Raw genomic sequence first — 14,265 nt, forward strand, 5'->3', positions numbered from 1 at the left:
TGTGCAGAATGTGCTGTAAGAATAAAATACTTAATTCAATTGTCGATTTAGTTATACATCAATGAAATCTAGTATAAATTATAGTCATCCTCTGATAATTTGGTAAAAACAAAACAGAATGTTAATTCTGTATTTGAAGCCGAACCAGAATTCGAGGTGGTTCTTCAGTGAAGTGGTTCTGACTCATTCAGGTGGCATGTTCGTTGGCCCGAATAGTGAGGACAGGATCACGTCACTCATTTCAAAAACCTCCAAATATGCAGCAAAGTCTTTCCACACCTCATTCTAATTGTTACATTTCTACAGTGACCTCCTGTAGACAAACCTCATTACGTTTCCCATTCACAGGAATGACTCATCTGACTTGGCCCCTATTTTCTAATAAACCTATGTGTATTAAGATGTGTTTAGTCCCTTTAAACGATGAATGTGCCAAAAAACCTGAATGTTCCACTATTGCTTCTTCCTGATTTGCTGTTTTCTGTGTTTTCAGTTCCTCTGGCACAGAGGTGAGTCTGAATACGAGCCAAGTTGCCTCAACGCTCCAATGAATATTCCAATGAATAGACACAGAGGCAGAAGCAGAGTGGATCCGAGAGAAACCCTTTCACTGTGCTCTCCAGATAACCCATGCACTTAGTTCTGCAACAGCTTCCCAGTAGTCACTAGGTTGGCCTTGCTGGAAAGGACAAAACTGATTAGCTGTTAAATTTAGAAAGAGGCATTCTTCTTCTGGTCTTTCTAACGTAGCTTTATAGTAAGAGATATACCAGTGTTCCTAGTCCATTTATACAGGGAAAACTGAGCCTCCCCCTCTGAGTGTGACAGTGGAAGATAGATGAGTGACAACTGACAGTGTTGTGTCACCGTATGGTGTCCCCTTGCAGGGGGCGGGCTGGTTGTGGTGTCTCCTCGCAGGGGGCGGGCGGGCTGTGGTGTCTCCTCGCAGGGGGCTGGCTGTGGTGTCCCCTCGCAGGGGGCTGGCTGTGGTGTCTCCTCGCAGGGGGCTGGCTGTGGTGTCCCCTCGCAGGGGGCTGGCTGGCTGTGGTGTCCCCTCGCAGGGGGCTGGCTGGCTGTGGTGTCTCCTCACAGGGGGCTGGCTGTGGTGTCCCCTCGCAGGGGGTGGGCTGGCTGTGGTGTCTCCTCGCAGGGGGCTAGCTGTGGTGTCCCCTCGCAGGGGGCGGGCTGGCTATGGTGTCTCCTCGCAGGGGGCGGGCTGGCTGTGGTGTCTCCTCGCAGGGGGCGGGCTGGCTGGCTGGCTGTGGTGTCTCCTCGCAGGGGGCTGGCTGGGGTGTCTCCTCGCAGGGGGCTGGCTGTGGTGTCTCCTCGCAGGGGGCTGGCTGTGGTGTCTCCTCGCAGGGGGCTGGCTGTGGTGTCTCCTCGCAGGGGGCTGGCTGGCTGTGGTGTCCCCTCGCAGGGGGCTGGCTGGCTGTGGTGTCCCCTCGCAGGGGGCTGGCTGTGGTGTCCCCTCGCAGGGGGCGGGCTGGCTGTGGTGTCTCCTCGCAGGGGGCTGGCTGTGGTGTCCCCTCGCAGGGGGCGGGCTGGCTATGGTGTCTCCTCGCAGGGGGCTGGCTGTGGTGTCCCCTCGCAGGGTGCGGGCTGGCTGTGGTGTCTCCTCGCAGGGGGCTGGCTGTGGTGTCCCCTCACAGGGGGCTGGCTGTGGTGTCCCCTCACAGGGGGCTGGCTGTGGTGTCCCCTCGCAGGGTGCGGGCTGGCTGTGGTGTCTCCTCGCAGGGGGCTGGCTGTGGTGTCCCCTCACAGGGGGCTGGCTGTGGTGTCCCCTCACAGGGGACTGGCTGTGGTGTCCCCTCGCAGGGGGCGGGCTGGCTGTGGTGTATCCTCGCAGGGGGCTGGCTGTGGTGTCTCCTCGCAGGGGGCTGGCTGTGGTGTCCCCTCGCAGGGGGCTGGCTGGCTGTGGTGTCTCCTCGCAGGGGGCTGGCTGTGGTGTCTCCTCGCAGGGGGCTGGCTGTGTTGTCCCCTCACAGGGGTCTGGCTGTGGTGTCCCCTCACAGGGGGCTGGCTGGCTGTGGTGTCTCCTCGCAGGGGGCTGGCTGTGTTGTCCCCTCACAGGGGTCTGGCTGTGGTGTCCCCTCACAGGGGGCTGGCTGTGATGTCCCCGCGCAGGAGAATGGTTGTGGTGTCTCCTCGCAGGGGGCGGGGTGGCTGTGGTGTCTCCTCTCAGGGGGCTGGCTGTGGTGTCCCCTCGCAGGGGGCTGGCTGTGGTGTCTCCTCGCAGGGGGCTGGCTGTGGTGTCCCCTCACAGGGGGCTGGCTGTGGTGTCCCCTCGCAGGGGGCGGGCTGGCTGTGGTGTCTCCTCGCAGGGGGCTGGCTGTGGTGTCCCCTCACAGGGGGCTGGCTGTGGTGTCCCCTCACAGGGGGCTGGCTGTGGTGTCCCCGCGCAGGAGAATGGCTGTGGTGTCCCCTCGCAAGGGGCTGGTTGGCTGGCTGTGGTGTCACCTCGCAGGGGACATACCAATTAGGATCTGGCTAAAGATACTTGAATCAGTTATAGAATCCATTGCCCTTTATGGTTGTGAGGTCTGGGGTCCGCTCACCAACCAAGAATTCACAAAATGGGACAAACACCAAATTGAGACTCTGCATGCAGAATTCTACAAAAATATCCTCTGTGTACAACGTAAAACACCAAATAATGCACGCAGAGCAAAATTAGGCCGATACCCGCTAATTATCAAAAACCAGGCAAGAGCCGTTAAATTCTACAACCACTTAAAAGGAAGCGATTCCTAAACCTTCCATAACAAAGCCATCACATAGCGATGAACCTGGAGTAGAGTCCTCTAAGCAAGCTGGTCCTGGGGCTCTGTTCGCAAACACAAACAGACCCCACAGAGCCCCAGGACAGAAACATAATTAGGCCCAACCAAATCATGAGAAAACAAAAAGATAATTACTTGACACATTGGAAAGAATTTAACAAAAAACAGAGCAAACTAGAATGCTATTTGGCCCTAAACAGAGAGTACACCGTGGCAGAATACCTGACCACTGTGACTGAACCAAAATTAAGGAAATCTTTGACAATGTACAGACTCAGTGAGCATAGCCTTGCTATTGAGAAAGGCCGCCGAAGGCAGTCATGTTCACACCGCCCACAAAATGAGGTGGAAACTGAGCTGCACTTCCTAACCTCCTGCCTAATGTATGACCATATTAGAGACACATATTTCCCTCAGATTACACAGTCCAACCAAGAATTAGAAAACAAATCCAATTTTGATAAACTCCCATATCTACTGGGTGAAATACCACAGTGTTCCATCACAGCAGCAAGATTTGTGACCTGTTGCCACAAGAAAAGGGCAACCAGTGAAGAACAAACACCATTGTAAATACAACCTATATTTATGTTTATTTATTTTATTGTACTTTAACTATTTGTACATTGTTACAACACTGTATGTAGACATAATATGACATTTGAAATGTCTTTATTCTTTTGGAAGTGTAACGTTTACTGTTAATTGTTTATTTGACTTTTGTCTATTATCTACTTCACTTGCTTTGACAATGTAAACATATGTTTCCCATGCCAATAAAGCCCTTTGAATTGAATTGAAACACAATCACACTAGAGCCTACATTAACATAAAACACTGCCACGGTGGCGGTCTTAGGTGGAAGTGCAACATGACCTGACCCCTTCCCAATCAGACCCGGTAGGGCCCCATATAACCGTATCTCTCTCTCTCTCTCGCTCTCTCTCTCTCGCTCGCTCCCCCCCCCCCCCCCCCCCCCCAAGGACACAGTAAAAGCCATGTGTGGGAAGGAAGTGAAGACATATGGACAGTTTATATCTGACAGGACTCTGACTGTCTCAGATCCTCTGTCTGTCCAGCTGCTGATAACCTGCTTTATTGTCAAACCACAGGCTTTCATCATTCAGAGATGTTTTCCATTTCCTTCTAAACCCCATCACCCCTCTTTCCTCTCCTCTTACCTCTCCTCTTTCCTTCCTCTTTCCTCTCCTCTTTTCTCTCCTCTTTCCTCTTACCTCTCCTCTTTCCTTTCCTCTTTCCTCTCCTCTTACCTCTCCTCTTACCTTTCCTCTTTCCTCGCCTTTTACCTCTCCTCTTTCCTCTTTCCTCTCCTCTTACCTCTCCTCTTTCCTCTCCTCTTACCTCTCCTCTTTCCTCTCCTCTTACCTCTCCTCTTTCCTTTCCTCTTTCCTCTCCTCTTACCTTTCCTCTTACCTTTCCTCGCCTTTTACCTCTCCTCTTTCCTCTCACCTCTCCTCTTACCTCTCCTCTTTCCTCTCCTCTAACCTCTCCTCTTTCCTCTCCTCTTTCCTCTCCTCTTACCTCTCCTCTTTCCTCTCACCTCTCCTCTTTCTTCGCCTCTTACCTCTCCTCTTACCTCTCCTCTTTCCTCTCCTCTTACCTCTCCTCTTTCCTCTCCTCTTCCCTCACCTCTTCCCTCTCCTCTTTCCTCTCACCTCTCCTCTTTCTTCGCCTCTTACCTCTCCTCTTTCCTCTCCTCTTTCCTCTCCTCTTTCCTCTCCTCTTACCTCTCCTCTTTCCTCTCCTCTTACCTCTCCTCTTTCCTCTCCTCTTACCTCTCCTCTTTCCTCTCCTCTTTCTTCGCCTCTTACCTCTCCTCTTTCCTCTCCTCTTACCTCTCCTCTTTCCTCTCCTCTTTCCTCACCTCTTACCTCTCCTCTTTCCTCTCCTCTTTCCTCTCCTCTTTCCTCTCCTCTTTCCTCTCCTCTTTCCTCTCCTCTTTCCTCTCCTCTTTCCTCTCCTCTTTCCTCTCCTCTTTCCTCTCCTCTTTCCTCTCCTCTTTCCTCTCCTCTTTCCTCTTCTTTCTTGCTAAGCCAGGATGACATTCCCCTATTGTGCCAATAGAATGAAACAGCAGTAGGATTGATTGAGGTGTGTGTGTGTGTGTGTGTGTGTGTGTGTGTGTGTGTGTGTGTGTGTGTGTGTGTGTGTGTGTGTGTGTGTGTGTGTGTGTGTGTGTGTGTGTGTGTGTGTGTGTGTGTGTGTGTGTGTGTGTGTGTGTGTGTGTGTGTGTGTGGACGTGTTTAACTATTCTTGTGGGGACCAGAAGTCCCTACAAGAATAGTAAACGAACAAAAAGTTGACCAGCTGGGGACATTTTGTTAGTCCCCACAAGGTCAAATGCTATTTCTAGGGGGTTTAGGGTTAAGGTTAGAATTAGTGTTAGGGTTATAATTAAGTTAAATATTAAGGTTAGGAGCTAGGGTTAGTTGTAGGGTTAGGGTTAGGAGCTAGGGTTAGGGTTAGGATAAAGTTTAGGTTTTTGGGTTAGGGTTAGGGTTAGGGTTAGGGTTAGGGTTAGGGTACGGGTTAGGATTAGGGTTAGGTTTAGGTTTAGGTTTAGGGCTAGGGAAAATAGGATTTTGAATGGGACTGAATTGTATGTCCCCACAAGGTTAGCTGTACAAGACTGTGTGTGTGTGTGTGTGTGTGTGTGTGTGTGTGTGTGTGTGTGTGTGTGTGTGTGTGTGTGTGTGTGTGTGTGTGTGTGTGTGTGTGTGTGTGTGTGTGTGTGTGTGTGTGTGTACTTGCAGACGTGTCTGCGTGTTCAAAAGGTATCGTCATGGCTACCGATCCCCAGATATCTAAATCAGGGGTTCTGCTCTGCTCTGTTCTACTCTGTTCTGTTCTACTCTGCTCTGTTCTGCTCTGTTCTACTCTGTTCTGCTCTGGTCTGCTCTGTTCTGCTTTGTTATGTCTGCTCTGTTCTGCTCTGTTCTGCTCAACTCTGCTCTGTTCTGCTCTGTTCTACTCTGTTCTGCTCTGGTCTGCTCTGTTCTGTTCTGCTTTGTTATGTCTGCTTTGTTCTGCTCTGTTCTGCTTAACTCTGCTCTATTCTACTCTGTTCTGCTCTGTTCTGCTCTGTTCTGTTCTGTTCTGCTCAACTCTGCTCTGTTCTGCTCAAATCTGTTCTGCTTTGTTATGTCTGCTCTGGTCTGTTCTACTCTGTTTTTCTCTGTTCTGCTCTGCTCTATTCTTCTCTGTTCTGCTCTGTTCTACTCTGTTCTACTCAACTCTGCTCTATTATATTCTGTTCTGCTTTGTTATGTTCTGCTCTGTTCTGCTTAACTCTGCTCTATTCTACTCTGTTCTGCTCAACTCTGCTCTATTCTACTCTGTTCTGCTCTGCTCTGCTCTGCTCTGGTCTGTTCTGTTCTGTTCTGCTCTGGTCTGTTCTGCTCTACTCTGGTCTGGTCTGTTCTACTATGCTCTGTTCTGCTCAAATCTGCTCTGGTCTGTTCTGCTCTACTCTGGTCTGGTCTGTTCTGCTCTGTTCTGCTCTGTTCTGTTCTTCTCAACTCTGCTCTGGTCTGTTCTGCTCTGTTCTGCTCAACTCTGCTCTGGTCTGTTCTGTTCTGTTCTGCTCAACTCTGCTCTGTTCTGCTCTGGTTTGTTCTGTTCTACTCTGTTCTGCTCTGTTCTGCTCTGGTTTGTGCTGTTCTGCTCTGTTCTGCTCTGCTCAACTCTGCTCTGTTCTGCTCTGTCCTGCTCTGTTCTGTTCTGCTCAACTCTGCTCTGGTCTGTTCTGCTCTACTCTACTCTGTTCTGTTCTGCTCTTCTCAACTCTGCTCTGTTCTGTTCTGCTCTGCTCAACTCTGCTCTGCTCTGGTTTGTTCTGTTCTACTCTGTTCTGCTCTGGTCTGTTCTGTTCTGCTCAACTCTGCTCTATTCTACTCTGTTCTACTCTGTTTTCTCTGTTCTGCTCTGCTCTGTTCTACTCAACTCTGCTCTATTCTACTCTGTTCTGCTCTGCTCTGTTCTGTTCTACTCTGTTCTGCTCTGTTCTGCTCAACTCTGCTCTATTCTACTCTGTTCTGCTCCTTTCTGCTTTGTTATGTTCTGCTCTGTTCTGCTTAACTCTGCTCTATTCTACTCTGTTCTGCTCAACTCTGCTCTATTCTACTCTGTTCTGTTCTGTTCTGCTCAACTCTGCTCTGTTCTGTTCTGCTTTGTTGTGTTCTGCTCTGTTCTGCTTAACTCTGCTCTATTCTACTCTGTTTTGTTCTGCTCTGCTCTGCTCTGTTCTGCTCTGCTCTGGTCTGTTCTACTCTGCTCTGTTCTTCTCAACTCTGCTCTGGTCTGTTCTGCTCTGTTCTGCTTAACTCTGCTCTGGTCTGTTCTGCTCAACTCTGCTCAACTCTGCTCTGCTCTGGTTTGTTCTGTTCTACTCTGTTCTGCTCTGGTCTGTTCTGTTCTGCTCAACTCTGCTCTGTTCTACTCTGTTCTGCTCTGGTTTGTTCTGTTCTACTCTGTTCTGCTCTGTTTTGTGTTGTTCTGTTCTGTTCTGCTCAACTCTGCTCTGTTCTGTTCTGTTCTGCTCAACTCTGCTCTATTCTGCTCTCTTCTGTTCTGCTCTGTTCTACTCTGTTCTGTTCTGCTCTTCTCAACTCTGCTCTGCTCTGGTTTGTTCTGCTCTGCTCTGCTCTGGTTTGTTCTGCTCTGTTCTGCTCAACTTTGCTCTGTTCTGCTCTGTTCTGCTCTGTTCTGCTCTGCTCAACTTCACTCTGTTCTATTCTGTTCTGCTCTGGTTTGTTCTACTCTGTTCTGCTCTGTTCTGTTCTGCTCTACTCTGTTCTGCTCTGCTCAACTCTGTTCTGCTCTGCTCAACTTCACTATGTTCTATTCTGTTCTGCTCTGGTTTGTTCTACTCTGTTCTGCTCTGTTCTGTTCTGCTCTACTCTGTTCTACTCTGTTCTGCTCTGCTCAACTCTGTTCTGTTCTGCTCAACTCTGTTCTGCTCTGCTCAACTCTGCTCTGTTCTGCTCTACTCTGTTCTACTCTGTTCTACTCTGTTCTGCTCTGTTCTGTTCTGCTCTACTCTGCTCAACTCTGTTCTGCTCTGCTCAACTCTGCTCTGTTCTGCTCTACTCTGTTCTACTCTGTTCTGCTCTGTTCTGCTCTGTTCTGTTCTGCTCTGCTCAACTCTGTTCTGTTCTGCTCTGCTTTCTTCTGTTCTGTTCTGTTCTGTTCTGTTCTGCTCTGTTCTGCTCTGTTCTGCTCTGTTCTGGTTTGTTCTGTTCTACTCTGTTCTACTCTGTTCTGCTCTGTTCTGCTCTGTTCTGTTCTGCTCTGCTCAACTCTGTTCTGTTCTGCTCTGCTCTGTTCTGTTCTGTTCTGCTCTGTTCTGCTCTGTTCTGCTCTGTTCTGGTTTGTTCTGTTCTACTCTGGTTTGTTTAGCTTTGTTCTGTTCTGCTCATCTATGTTCTGTTCTGTTCTGCTCAACTATGTTCTGCTCTGTTCTGCTCTACTCTGTTCTGCTCTGCTCAACTCTGTTCTGTTCTGCTCTGCTTTCTTCTGTTCTGTTCTGCTCTGTTCTGTTCTGTTCTGCTCTGTTCTGCTCTGTTCTGCTCTGTTCTGGTTTGTTCTGTTCTACTCTGGTTTGTTTAGCTTTGTTCTGTTCTGCTCATCTATGTTCTGTTCTGTTCTGCTCAACTATGTTCTGTTCTGCTCTGCTCAACTCTGCTCTGTTCAGCTCTGTTCTGCTCTGGTTTGTTCTGTTCTGCTCTGTTCTGTTCTGGTTTGTTCTGTTCTGTTCTACTCTGATCTGTGAACTGCTAAGCTAGTTGGTTATCATTGCCAGGCTCTACAGTCTGTGGCGGTGAGGTGTTAAACAGTAACATATATCTGACCCTGCAGCGCTGCAGCCGCCCGGGCCTCAATGGATGTCCGCAATAACTCACCCACCTGTCTGTGCATGTCTTTCCATGTCTTTCCATGTGCATGTCTTTCAATGTGTGTGTGTGTGTGTACTTGTCTGCGTGTTCGAAAGGTATCGTCATGGCTACCGATCCCCAGATATCTAAATCAGGGGTTCTGCTCTGTTCTGCTCTGTTCTGCTCTGTTCTGATCTGTTCTGCTCTGTTCTACTCTGTTCTACTCTGTTCTGCTCTACTCTGCTCTGCTCTGCTCAACTCTGCTCTGTTCTGCTCTCTTCTGCTCTGTTCTGCTCTGTTCTGCTCAACTCTGCTCTGTTCTGCTCTATTCTGTTCTGTTCTGCTCAACTCTGTTCTGCTCTGTTCTGCTCTACTCTGTTCTGCTCTGCTCTGCTCTGCTCAACTCTGCTCTGTTCTGCTCTCTTCTGCTCTGTTCTGTTCTGCTCTGTTCTGCTCAACTCTGCTCTGTTCTGCTCTGCTCTGCTCAACTCTGCTCTGTTCTGCTCTCTTCTGCTCTGCTCTATTCTGTTCTGTTCTGCTCAACTCTGTTCTGCTCTGTTCTGCTCAACTCTGTTCTGCTCTGTTCTGCTCTACTCTGTTCTGCTCTGCTCTGCTCTGCTCAACTCTGCTCTGTTCTGCTCTCTTCTGCTCTGTTCTGCTCTGTTCTGCTCAACTCTGCTCTGTTCTGCTCTACTCTGTTCTGCTCTGCTCTGCTCTGCTCAACTCTGTTCTGTTCTGCTCTCTTCTGCTCTGTTCTGCTCTGTTCTGCTCAACTCTGCTCTGTTCTGCTCTATTCTGTTCTGTTCTGCTCAACTCTGTTCTGCTCTGTTCTGCTCAACTCTGTTCTGCTCAACTCTGCTCAACTCTGTTCTGTTCTGCTCTGTTCTGCTCTATTATGTTCTACTCTACTCTGGTCTGGTCTGGTCTGTTCTGCTCAACTCTGCTCTGTTCTGCTCTGGTTTGTTCTGTTCTGTTCTGCTCTGTTCTATTCTGTTCTGGTTTGTTCTGTTCTACTCTGATCTGGTCTGTGAACTGCTAAGCTAGTTGGTTATCATTGCCAGGCTCTACAGCCTGTGGCGGTGAGGTGTTAAACAGTAACATATATCTGACCCTGCAGCGCTGTAGCCGCCCGGGCCTCAATGGATGTCCGCAATAACTCACCCACCTGTCTGTGGGCTCCGTTCGAAATGGCTCCCTATTCCCTATATAGTGCACTACTTTTATCCAGAGCTCTGTGGCACCCTATTACCTATATAGTGCACTACATTTAGCCATATCCCTGTGTTGCAATGTGTTCCCAGAGGTGGGTAGAGTACAGAAAAATCTGTAATTAAGTAAAAGTCCTGTTACTGAGAGTGTAATTTACTCAAGAAAAGTAACCCTGTTAAGAAACTACTCAAGTAGAAGTAAAACGGATACTGTTGGAAAACTGCTTCAGTAGTGCCAACACATTGAGTTTGGGCATGTTTTACCCCTCATGGTAAACTTTGGCAGCAAACACAAAGGACAACTTAATGCAATTGATTTGACATTAATGTATTATTTAAGCATGTCAGCACCATGACCAGCACCATGACCAGTACCATGACCAGCACCATGACCAGCATCATGACCAGCACAATGACCAGTACCATGACCAGCATCATGACCAGCACCATGACCAGCACCATGACCAGCACAATGACCAGCACAATGACCAGTACCATGACCAGCATCATGACCAGCACCATGACCAGCACCATACCGTATTTTGACAGTATTTTGACAGAAAAGCCATTCATAACATGGCATTCGTATGTAGTTGACCTTCAATTCAGTTGTGCTCCTAGCAAGAGACCATTGTGTTTGGCGTGCGTTGTTTCAGCATCCTACCATATGCTACAATGTACAGCAAAACAAATGCCGACCCGATTGATACAAATGATCGTATTCTGCCAGGTACAGTACCTTGCAAACGTATTCATCCCCCTTGGCGTTTTCCCTTTTTTGTTGCATTACAACCTGTAATTTAAATTGATTTTTATTTGGATTTCATGTAATGGACATACACAAAATAGTCCAAATTGGTGAAGTGAAATGAAAAAATGACTTGTTTCAAAAAATTCAAAACAATGTCAATTGGAAAAGTTGATGTACGCATATGTATTCACCCCCTTTGCTATGAAGCCCCTAAATAAGATCTGGTGCAACCAATTACCTTCAGAAGTCACATAATTAGTTCAATGAAGTCCACCTGTGTACAATCTAAGTGTCACATGATCTCAGTATATATACACCTGTTCTGAAAGGCCCCAGAGTCTGCAACCCCACTAAGCAAGGGGCACCACCAAGCAAGCAGCACCATGAAGACCAAGGAGCTCTCCAAACAGGTCAGGGACAAAGTTGTGGAGAAGTACAGATCAGGGTTGGTTTATAAAAAATTATCTGAAACTTTGAACATTCCACGGAGCACCATTAAATCCATTATTAAAAAATGGAGAGAATATGGCACCACAACAAACCTGCCAAGAGAGGGCCGCCCACCAAAACTCATGGACCAGGCAAGAAGGGAATTATTCAGAGAGGCAACAAAGAGACCAAAGATAACCCTGAAGGAGCTGCAAAGTTCCACCGCGGAGATTGGAGTATCTGTCCATAGGACCACTTTAAACCGTACACTCCACAGAGCTGGGCTTTACGGAAGAGTTGCCAGAAAAAAAGCCATTGCTTAAAGAAGAAAATAAGCAAACATGTTTGGTGTTCGCCAAAAGGCATGTGGGAGACTGCCCAAACATATGAAAGAAGGTACTCTGGTCAGATTTAGCTTTTTGGCAATCAAGGAAAACGCTATGTCTGGCACAAATCCAACACCTCTCATCACCCCGAGAATACCATCCCTGAATACCATCCATGTTTTTCATTGGCAGGGACTTTAAAACTGGTCAGAATTGAAGGAATGATGGATGGCGCTAAATACAGGGAAATTATTGAGTGAAATCTGTTTGTCTTCCAGAGATTTGAGACTGGGACGGAGGTTCACCTTCCAGCAGGACAATGACCCTAAGCATACTGCTAAAGCAACACTCAAGTGGTTTAAGGGGAAACATTTAAACGTCTTGGAATGGCCTAGTCAAAACCCAGACCTCAATCCAATTGAGAATCTGTGGTATGACTTAAAGATTGCTGTACACCAGTGGAACCCATCCAACTTGAAGGAGCTGGAGCAGTTTTACCTTGAAGAATGGGCAAAAATCCCAGTGGCTAGATGTTCCAAGCTCATACCCCAAGAGACTTGCAGCTGTAATTGCTGCAAAAGGTGGCTCAACAAAGTATTGACTTTGGTGGGGGGTGAATAGTTATGCATGCTCAAGTGTTCTGTTTTTTTTGTCTTATTTGTTGTTTGTTTCACAATAAAAAATATTTAGCATCTTCAAAGTGGCAGGCATCAATCAATCAATCACATGTATTTTTAAATCCCTTCTTACATCAGCTGATGTCACAAAGTGCTGTACAGAAACCCAGCCTAAAACACCAAACAGCAAGCAATGCAGGTGTAGATGCACGGTGGCTAGGAAAAACTCCCTAGAAAGGCCAGAACCTAGGAAGAAACCTAAAGAGGAACCAGGCTATGAGGGGTGGCCAGTCCTCTTCTGGCTGTGCCGGGTGGAGATTATAACAGAACATGGCCAAGATGTTCAAATGTTCATAGATGACGAGCAGGGTCAAATAATAATAATCACAGTGGTTGTCGCAAGGTGCAACAGGTCAACACCTCATGAGTAAATGTCAGTTGGCTTTTCATAGCCGATGATTCAGAGTATTTCTACCGCTCCTGCTGTCTCTAGAGAGTTGAAAACAGCCGGTCTGGGTCGGGTAGCTCGTCCGGTGAACCGTTCAGGGTTCCTTAGCCGCAGGCAGAACTGTTGAAACTGGAGCAGCAGCACGACCAGGTGTACTGGGGACAGGAAGTAGTCATCAGGCCAGGTAGTCCTGAGGCATGGTCCTAGGGCTCAGGTCCTCCGAGAGAGAGAAAGAAAGAAATAGAGAATTAGAGAGAGCATACTTAAATTCACACAGGACACCGGATAAGACAGGAGAAATACTCCAGATATAACAGACTAACCCTAGCCCCCCGACACAAACTACTGTAGCATAAATACTAGAGGCTGAGACAGGAGGGGTCAGGAGACACTGTGGCCCCGTCCGACGACACCCCCGGACAGGGCCAAACAGGCAGGATATAACCCCACCCCCCCCATTTTGCCAAAGCACAGCCCCCACACCACTAGAGTGATATCTTCAACCACCAACTTACCATCCTGAGACAAGGCCGAGTATAGCCCACAAAGATCTCCGCCACGGCACAACCCAGGGGGGGGCGCCAACCCAGACAGGAAGATCACGTCAGTGACTCAACCAACTCAAGTGACGCACCCCTCCTAGGGACGGCATGGAAGAGCACCAGTAAGCCAGTGACTCAGCCCCTGTAATAGGGTTAGAGGCAGAGAATCCCAGTGGAGAGAGGGGAACCGGCCAGGCAGAGACAGCAAGGGCGGTTCATTGCTCCAGTGCCTTTCCGTTCACCTTCACACTCCTGGGCCAGGCTACACTCAATCATAGGACCTACTGAAGAGATGAGTCTTCAATAAAGACTTAAAGGTTGAGACTGAGTCTGCGTCTCTCACATGGATAGGCAGACCATTCCATAAATATGGAGCTCTATAGGAGAAAGCCCTGCCTCCAGCTGTTTGCTTAGAAATTCTAGGGACAGTAAGGAGGCCTGCATCTTGTGACCGTAGCGTACGTGTAGGTATGTACGGCAGGGCCAAATCGGAAAGATGGGTAGAAGCAAGCCCATGTAATGCTTTGTAGGTTAGCAGTAAAACCTTGAAATCAGCCTTAACAGGAAGCCAGTGTAGAGAGGCTCACACTGGAGTAAAATGATCACATTTTTTGGTTCTAGTCAAGATTCTAGCAGCCGTGTTTAGCACTAACTGAAGTTTAATCAGTGCTTTATCCGGGTAGCCGGAATGTAGAGCATTGCAGTAGTCTAACCTAGAAGTGACAAAAGCATGGATTAATTTTTCTGCATAATTTTTGGACAGAAAGTTTCTGATTTTTGCAATGTTACGTAGATGGAAAAAAGTTGTCTTTGAAACAGTTTTGATATGTTCGTCAAAAGAGAGATCAGGGTCCAGAGTAACGCCGAGGTCCTTCACAGTTTTATTTGAGACGACTGTACAACCATCAAGATTAACTGTCAGATTCAACAGAAGATCTCTTTGTTTCTTGGGACCTAGAACAAGCATCTCTGTTTTGTCCGAGTTTAAAAGTAGAAAATTTGCCCCCATCCACTTCCTTATGTCTGAAACATAGGCTTCCAGGGAGGGCAATTTTGGGGCTTCACCATGTTTCATCGAATTGTACAGCTGTGTGTCATCTGCATAGCATTGAAAGTTAACATTATGTTTCTGAATGACATCACCAAGAGGTAAAATATATAGTGAAAACAATAGTGGTCCTAAAACGGAGCCTTGAGGAACACCGACATTTACAGTTGATTTGTCAGAGGACAAACCATCCACAGAGTCAAACTGATATCTTTCCGACAG

The 14,265-nt window shown here is 47.9% G+C and overlaps 1 protein-coding gene across 1 annotated transcript; it reads right to left on the reverse strand.

Moving 5' to 3' along the window:
* Positions 1-1,189: 1,189 nt before the first annotated feature.
* LOC120043039 (extensin-3-like) lies at positions 1,190-10,416 on the reverse strand. Its single transcript, XM_038987771.1, has 3 exons — positions 10,258-10,416; positions 2,262-2,445; positions 1,190-2,226 (listed from the first exon to the last, which is right to left on the reverse strand). Exons 1-3 carry the CDS (start codon positions 10,414-10,416, stop codon positions 1,190-1,192), a joined length of 1,380 nt encoding a protein of 459 aa, XP_038843699.1.
* Positions 10,417-14,265: the final 3,849 nt, after the last annotated feature.

This window comes from Salvelinus namaycush, unplaced genomic scaffold (assembly GCF_016432855.1).
Source record: "Salvelinus namaycush isolate Seneca unplaced genomic scaffold, SaNama_1.0 Scaffold844, whole genome shotgun sequence".
NCBI classification, from domain to species: domain Eukaryota; kingdom Metazoa; phylum Chordata; class Actinopteri; order Salmoniformes; family Salmonidae; genus Salvelinus; species Salvelinus namaycush.